The 8116-nt window shown below is 52.2% G+C and overlaps 1 protein-coding gene across 1 annotated transcript in view; it reads right to left on the bottom strand.

Moving 5' to 3' along the window:
- Nucleotides 1–8116, bottom strand: part of PIK3C2B (phosphatidylinositol-4-phosphate 3-kinase catalytic subunit type 2 beta) — a gene marked incomplete at its 5' end in the record, with an annotated part of 23026 nt that overhangs the window by 12519 nt on the left and 2391 nt on the right. The window contains 7 exons of the mRNA XM_031065107.1: nt 989–1184; nt 2720–2753; nt 3961–4107; nt 4869–4932; nt 5018–5097; nt 5195–5306; nt 7352–7472. Of these exons, the coding sequence (XP_030920967.1) occupies nt 989–1184; nt 2720–2753; nt 3961–4107; nt 4869–4932; nt 5018–5097; nt 5195–5306; nt 7352–7472 (754 nt within the window). The remainder of the gene's footprint in view (nt 1–988; nt 1185–2719; nt 2754–3960; nt 4108–4868; nt 4933–5017; nt 5098–5194; nt 5307–7351; nt 7473–8116) is intronic.

Raw genomic sequence — 8116 nt, 5'->3', positions numbered from 1 at the left:
CTGGGATTTTGGGGTGTCCCAGTGCCAGAATTCTCAGGAATGTGCTGGGATTTTGGGGTGTCCCAGTGCCAGAATTCCCAGGAATGTGCTGGGATTTTGGGGTGTCCCAGTGCCAGTGATCCCAGGAACACGCTGGGATTTTGGGGTGTCTCAGTGCCAGAATTCTCAGGAATGTGCTGGGATTTTGGGGTGTCCCAGTGCCAGAATTCCCAGGAATGTGCTGGGATTTTGGGGTGTCCCAGTGCCAGTGATCCCGGGAACACGCTCTGGGATTTTGGGGTGTCTCAGTGCCAGAATTCTCAGGAATGTGCTGGGATTTTGGGGTGTCCCAGTGCCAGCACTCCCAGGAATGTGTTGGGATTTTGGGGCGTCCCAGAGCCAGCATTCCTGGAAACACGCTCTGGGATTTTGGGACATATCAGACACATGCTGGGATTTTGGGGTGCCCCAGGCACACAGTGGGATTTTGGGGTGTCCCAGTGCCAGCATTGCCAGGAACGTTTTGTTTTTTGTTGACTCTGTCAGGTTTGTTTTTTGCGCACTACTGCATTTGTATTTGTAACTTCCCTAATAAGGAACTTCTATTCCTATTCCCACATCTTCACCTGCAAACCCCTTAATTTCAAAATCATAATAATTCAGAGAGAGGGGGTTTACATTTTCCATTCCAGGGGAGGCTCCTGCCTTCCTTAGCAGCCACCTGGCTTTGCAAAGCAGGTGAGGAGCACCTTACCTGGCAGCCCAGGTGATGGGGTGAAGGCTGGGGGGCTGGTGAGGGTCTGACCTGGTGGCCCACGTGATGGGGTGAAGGCCAGGGGGCAGGTGAGGGCCTTACCTGGTGGCCCAGGTGATGGGGTGAAGGCCAGGGGGCAGGTGAGGAGGGACTTACCTGGTGGCCCAGGCGATGGGGTGAACAGGGGGCAGGTGAGGGCCTTACCTGGTGGCCCAGGTGATGGGGTGAAGGCTGGGGGGCAGGTGAGGGCCTTACCTGGCGGCCCAGGTGATGGGGATGCGGTGCGTGGCGTAGACGGTGAAGGCCAGCGGGCAGGTGAGCAGCCGCGCCTCCTGCGCCACGCCCAGCTCGCGGCTCCCGGGCGTGGCCGTCTGGAAGTCGGCGTTGAAGGTGCTGCAGTAGAGCTCCACCAGGTTGAGGATGGCGGCCGTGAGGCTCTCCACGATCCTCTCTGCGGGAGACAGGGATGGGGATCCGTCAGTGCCTCGGGGGATCTGTCAGTCCCTCAGGGAAATATGGACAGGCATCCATCAATATCTCATGGATTAATCGATCCCTCAGGGAAACACGGACAGGGATCCGTCAGTCCCTCAGGGAAACATGGACAGGCATCCATGAATCCCTCAGGGAAACAGGGACAGGGACTGTCAGTCCCCTCAGGGATCCATCAGTCCCTCAGGGAAACATGGACAGGGATCCATCAATCCCTTGGGGAAATGTGGACAGGGATCCGTCAGTCCCTCAGGGAAACATGGACAGGGATTCATCAATCCCTCAGGGAAATGTGGACAGGGATCCGTCAGTCCCTCAGGGATCCATCAATCCCTCAGGGAAACATGGACAGGCATCCACGAATCCCTCAGGGAAGCATGGATGGGGATCTGTCAGTCCCTCAGGGATCCGCCAATCCCTCAGAAACAGGGGCAGGGATCCATTGATCCCTCAGGGAAATGTGGATATTGATCCATCAGTCCCTCAGGGAAACACGGACAGGGATCCATCAATCCATGGACAGGGATCCATTAGTCCCTCAGGGAAACATGGACAAGGATCTATTGATCCCTCAGGGAAGCATGGACAGGGATCCATTGATCCCTCAGGGAAATGTGGACAGGGATCCGTCAGTCCCTCAGGGATCCATCAATCCCTCAGGGAAACATGGACAGGGATCTGTCAGTCCCTCAGGGATCTGTCAACCCCTCAGGGAAACATGGATCCCTCAGGGAAACATGGATGGGGATCCGTCAGTCTCTCAGAGAAATGTGGATGAGGATCCATCGATCCCTCATGGATTCATCAATCTCCCAGGGAAATATGGACAGGGATCCATCAATATCTCATGGATTACTCGATCCCTCAGGGAAACATGGACAGGGATCCGTCACTCCCTCAGGGATCTGCCAGTCTCTCAGGGAAACACGGGACGGGATCCATTCATCCCTTAGGAATTCACGAATCCCTCAAGGATGCATTGATTGCTCATGTATCCATCAATCCCTTAGGAATCCATGAATCTCTCTGAGATCCATTAATCCCTCAAGGATCCACCTTAGGAATCCATGAATCCCTCAGGGATCAATCAGTTTTCAGGGAAACACAGACAGGGATCCATCGATTCTTCATGGATCCATCAGTCCCTCACGGATCCATCAATCCCTTATGGATCCATCGATCCCTCGGGGATCCATCCCTCAAATCTGGATTTGGAAACCCCCCACGCTGCTTCCCCCCCACTCAGGGATGAATTAATGATGGGGGAATTCCAAACTTCCCATTTGGAGTAAGGGGGAATTCCAAATTTTCCATCTGGACCTCACAAGGAGCAACAACACCCCCCAAAATCCTCCTTTTTTTTTTTCTTTTTCAACCAGACCGGTTTCCAACCCGTTTTTTTGGCCTCAAGAACTGAAGGGGGAGGAGGGGTTTGAAGATGAAAAGCATGGCACGAACTTGAGCCCAGAAAGGGGAGCAGGAGAAGAGAAATACCTCGATTTTCCCTCTTGGCCAGAACATTTGGATCCTGTGGAGGGAAAGGAAAAAAAAAAAAAAAACACACAAAAAAAAAAAAAAACCCCCAAAAAATTGAGAAACCGCAAAAAAAAAAAAAACAGAGAAACCACCAAAAAAAAAAAGAAAAAACCACAAAAAAAAAAAAAAGGGGGAAAACCACAAAAAAAAAAAAAAAAAAACCAAAAAAAAAAAAAAAAAGGAGAGAAACCACAAAAAAAAAGAAGAAACCCCTGAGTGCTGCCAAGGCGGATTTTACGTAACCACCCCAGGCTGCCAGACCCAGGCTGCTCCCCGCTATTGAGGGATTTTCCACGTGGTGGAAAGGAGGGAAAAGAGCCAGATGTGACAATTTTTTTTCTCCTCCCACTCCTGGCTAAGTTCCCCGGGGTTGCAAGATAAGCGCGCGTTCTGTTTGCCATCTGCTAGAGGTGGGGCAGTTATCTTTTCTTCATTGGGCAGTTTTCTTTATCTGTTCCACGACCAATCCTCCCTCCAGGAGATACCTTCTCTTAATGGGCCATTAATTACTAATTATCTTTTCTTAATGTATTTAAATTTCCCTAATAAAGAATTGTTACTCCTATTCCCATATCTTTGCCTGAGAGCCCCTTAATTTCAAAATTATAACAATTTGGAGGGAGGGGGTTTGCATTTTCCATTTCAGGGGAGGCTCCTGCATTCCTGAGCAGAACCTGTTTGTCCAAACCAAGACATCCACAAATCACCTTCCAGCTCAGGATAATAAAGAACTGTTATTCCTGCTCCCATATCTTTGCCTGTCAACCTCTTAATTTCAAAATTATAACATTTCGGAGGGAGGGGGTTTCAAGTGCAGAAGTTAAATTAATAATTGACATTAGTTGGAATTGGAAATTGCCATTAGGTGGAAGAAGGCAGTTTTCCACACTAGGCTAGCAGAGAGTCATTGAGGTGCTTGTAGGATGAGAAGTGGATGATTTTCTCATGCTGACAACTTCTACACAGTGTCCCAACACCTCCAAGTCCTTGCACATATTTCAGAAATAATAAATCGGTTATGCCAGTGATTCAAAAAAGCGTTTTTCAGAAACACTTCAATTTCCCATTCAAAAAAATTTCGATTTCAAACTTCAATTCAAAATTTCAATTCAAAATTTCCAACAATTTTCCATTTCGGGGGAGGCTCCCGCCTTCCCGAGCAGAACCTGCCCGTGCAAACCAAGCCGCCCCAGGCTCACCTTCTGGATTTTGGGCTGCATTCGGGACGGGCAGGGCGGCATCTGGTTGAGGGCAGCCGTGATCTCCTGCGACTCCACGGCCGCCAGGGCGTTGCAGATGGCCATGACCGACTGGATCACCCGCTCGGCCTTCAGGGGGACATCGCCCTGCGGGGACAGGACGGGTGGCAGCTGGGATTAGGGGGAAATTCTAGTTCTAGGGGGAGTTCTAGTTGTCTGTTAGAGGTGGGGCTGTTAGCTTTATTTCTTTATTGCTTTAGCTCTTACATTTGTATTATATCATATTATAGTATATTTATAGTAGATTTGTTTTTATAATAGTATTTATATTTTATCCTTTATATATCTATTCTATTCTATTCTATTCTATTCTATTCTATTCTATTCTATTCTATTCTATTCTATTCTATTCTATTCTATTCTATTCTATTCTATTCTATTCTATTCTATTCTATTCTATTCTATTCTATTCTATTCTATTCTATTCTATTCTATTCTATTCTATTCTATTCTATTCTATTCTATTCTATTCTATTCTATTCTATTCTATTCTATTCTATTCTATTCTATTCTATTCTATTCCATTCCATTCCATTCCATTCCATTCCATTCATCTCTTTATTTCTTCCATCCTCCCTCCAGGACATATCTTCTCTGAATAGGCCTTTAATTATTAATTATCTTTTCTTAATGAGCCAATGAGTGTCCCAGCATGGCTGATCAAATTCCATCATCCCAGGGGGAGATGCTCCGCCCAGGGGGAGGAGCCAAGCATTCCCACCTGGATACAATCTGAGGATTGGGACACCACAGCAGCATTTGCCCACTGCATTCCCAGAGGGTCCAAACCCCCCAGAATGTCCCCAAAATGTCCCCAAACCCCCCCCCAAAGCCATCGCTGGCCTCACCTCGGCTGCCAGGAACGCGTCCACCTCGTTGTGGAAGGTGTCGAAGAGGAGACTCAGGGCCTGCCTGGGGGACAGGGGACAGCGCTCAGCCGCGGCCAGGGGACATGCGGGGACACGTGGGGACAGTGCCACCGTGTCCCCAGCCCTACCTGCTGATGGTCTGTTTGATGGGTCGCTCCTGCAGGTGGATGTGGTGGTTGAGGGTGGATGGGCTCTGGTCATCGCTGGCCTGGGGACACAGAGAGGCTGAGCGGGGCTGCAGGGAGGTGACACCGACCCCTCGGTGTGACACTGACTCCACAGTGTCCCAGGTTGGTGGCACCCACCGTGCGGGCCAGGTCGCTGCGCACCCCTTTCCTCCTGAGCAGCTGCAGCCGGATGTCGATGTCGAATTTCCTGCAGTGCTGGATGTGCTCGTGGCTGCCCAGCGCGTGTTTGCTGTGGGGACAGGGCCACGGGCTCACCCCACACCCCAAAAACCCACCTGGCTGCTGCAAAATCCCACCTGGGCTGCCCCAAAATCCCACCTGAGAGCCCCAAAATCCCCTGGCCAGGCAGCCTTGGCTGGGGTTCACACTGAAACCAGACTTCCTGCAGGGCTGGGTGAATTTGTGCCTGCCAAACGTGCAGGGACAGACCCACAAGCTCATCCCACACCCCAAAATCCCACCTGAGAGCCCCAAAATCCCCTGGCCAGGCAGCTTTGGCTGGGGTTCACACTGAAACCAGACTTCCTGCAGGGCTGGGTGAATTCGTGCCTGCCAAACGTGCAGGGAGAGCTCCACAGGCTCATCCCACACCCCAAAATCCCATCTGGGTGCCCCAAAATCCCACCTAGGTGCCCCAAAATCCCCTGGCCAGGCAGCCTTGGCTGGGGTTCACAGTGAAACCAGACTTCCAGCAGGGCTGGGTGAATTCGTGCCTGCCAAACATGCAGGGAGAGCTCCACAGGCTCATCCCACACCCCAAAATCCCGCCTGGGTGCCCCAAAATCCCACCTGAGAGCCCCGAGCCAGGCACTCTTGGGATGGGCTCAGAGCAAGGCTGAACTTCCAGCAGGGCTGGGTGAACTTGTGCCTGCCAAATGTGCAGGGAGAGCTCCACAGGCTCATCCCACACCCCAAAATCCCGCCTGGGTGCTCCAAAATCCCACCTGGGTGCCCCAAATCGCATCTGCGGTGCCCCACCCCGATATCCCCCAGCCAGGCAGCCTTGGCCGGGGCTCAGGGTGGCCGCCCTGCCTGCACAGGGACCTTTGTGGCACCAGGAAATTCAGAGAATGAGGAATTGTTCTCCCTCCTTCCCCTCCGGAGCCGGGCCCGGCCTGCCAGGACCTGCCCAGGGATCCGTGGGAAGCAGGGCACGGATCTGGGAGTGGGACTGGGAGGGAATTGTGGAGCTGGGAGTGACAGGGAACCATGAATCTGGGAATGACAGGGGGAAGCCTGAGCTGGGAATGACAAGGGGAATTCTGGAAGTGGGAATGAAAGGGAGAAGTCTGAGCTGGGAATGACAGGGAGAATTTTGGAGCTGGGATTGACAGGAGGAATTCTGGAGTTGGGAATGACAGGGGGAATTCTGGAGTTGGGAATGACAGGGGGAATTATGGAACTGGGAATGACAGGGGGAACACTGGAGCAGGGAATGACAGGGAGAATTCTGGAGCTGAGAATGACAGAAAGAACCCTGGAGCAGGGAGTGACAAGGAAAACCCTGGATTTGGGAATAACAGGGGGAATTCTGGAGCTGGGAATGACAGGGAGAACCATGGCTCTGGGAATGACAGGGGAAATTCTGGAGCTGGGAGTCACAGTGGGAATTCTGGAGTTGGGAATGACAGAAAGAACCCTGGAGCTGAGAGTGACAGGGGGAATTCTGGAGCTGGGATTTATCCAGGGCTGGGATTTATCCATTCTCCGCTCCCTGACATGGCTTTTACAGAATTCTCCTCCAAAAAGCATTTTTGGCAGCTCCCAGCTGGTTTTCCAGGGGTTTGGGGGTCAGCCTGGCCGGCAGCAACATTCCCAAGACATTCCCAATGCTGCTTTTGGCAGGAGCAGCTCCAGAGGCAGGAGAAGGAGCAGAGAAGCTCCTGCTGTGCTCCCTGGATCAACCCTGGGTGTTCATCACACCCTGGAGCTCCTGCCATGAATTTTCCCTGGGTTTTCCCTGTTTTTCCCAATTTTTTCCATTTTTCTCTTCCCCTCCCCCATTTCCCCATTTTTTCCTCATTTTCCCCTGATTTCTCATTTTTTTCCCTGTTTTTTCCCTGTTTGTCCCCTTTTTTTCCCCATTTTTCCCCCATTTTTCCCTCTGCTTTTCCCCATTTTCCCCCTGTTTTCCCCCCATTTTCCCCCCGTTTTTCCCTCTGCTTTTCCCCATTTTCCCCTGTGTTTTTCCCCTCTGTTTTTCCCCCATTTCTCCTCTATTTTTTCCCCTCTTTTTCCCTGTTTTTCCCCCAGTTTTTCCCCTCGGCCACTCACTTCTGCAGGAATTCCTCGAGGCCGCAGATTTTGAGCAGGAAATCCTCGACGTCCACGGCGTGGAGCTCGTCGTGGGTGTAGCACAGGGCCTGGTAGATGAGCAGGTCCACGGTGGAGGAGCCTGGGGGGAACAGGGACGGTGCCCTGAATCCTTGAGAATGGTGGGAATGGTGGGATTGGGGGAATGGTGGGATTGGTGGGATTGGTGGGAATGGTGGGACTGGGAGAATGGTGGGATTGGTGGGAATGGAGGGAGTGGGGGAATGGTAGGGGTAGGGGGATGGAGGGGATGGTGGGGATGGAGGGGATGGAGGGGATGGAGGGATTGGTGGGAATGGGGGAATGGTGGGAGGTGGGGAGGGGGGGAAGGGGAGGAATGGTGGGAATGGTGGGATTGGGGGAATGGTGGGATTGGTGGGGATGGTGGAATGGGAGGAATGGTGGGGATGGTGGGATTGAGGGATGGGTGGGATTGGGGGAATGGTGGGAATGGTGGGAATGTCAGGAACACTGGGAACAGGTGGGGGATGGAGGGAATGGTGGGGATTGGTGAGAACAACAGGGATGGTGGGGATTGGTGGAGATGGTGGGGATGATGGGAATGGGGGAGTGGTGGGAATGGTGGGATTGGTGGGCATGGGGGAATGGTGGGAAAGGCAGGGAAGGTGGGAATGGGGGAAATGGTGGGAACGGGAGGAATGGAAGGAATGGTGCGGATGGGGGGAATGGTGGGGTTGGGGGAACGGTGGGGATGGCGGGGAGAAA

The sequence above is a fragment of the Geospiza fortis genome, unplaced genomic scaffold (assembly GCF_000277835.1).
Source record: "Geospiza fortis unplaced genomic scaffold, GeoFor_1.0 scaffold71, whole genome shotgun sequence".
Taxonomy (NCBI): Eukaryota; Metazoa; Chordata; class Aves; order Passeriformes; family Thraupidae; genus Geospiza; species Geospiza fortis.
Note: the sequence above shows the minus strand (reverse complement) of the source record. Positions and strands in the feature narration are given on the sequence as shown.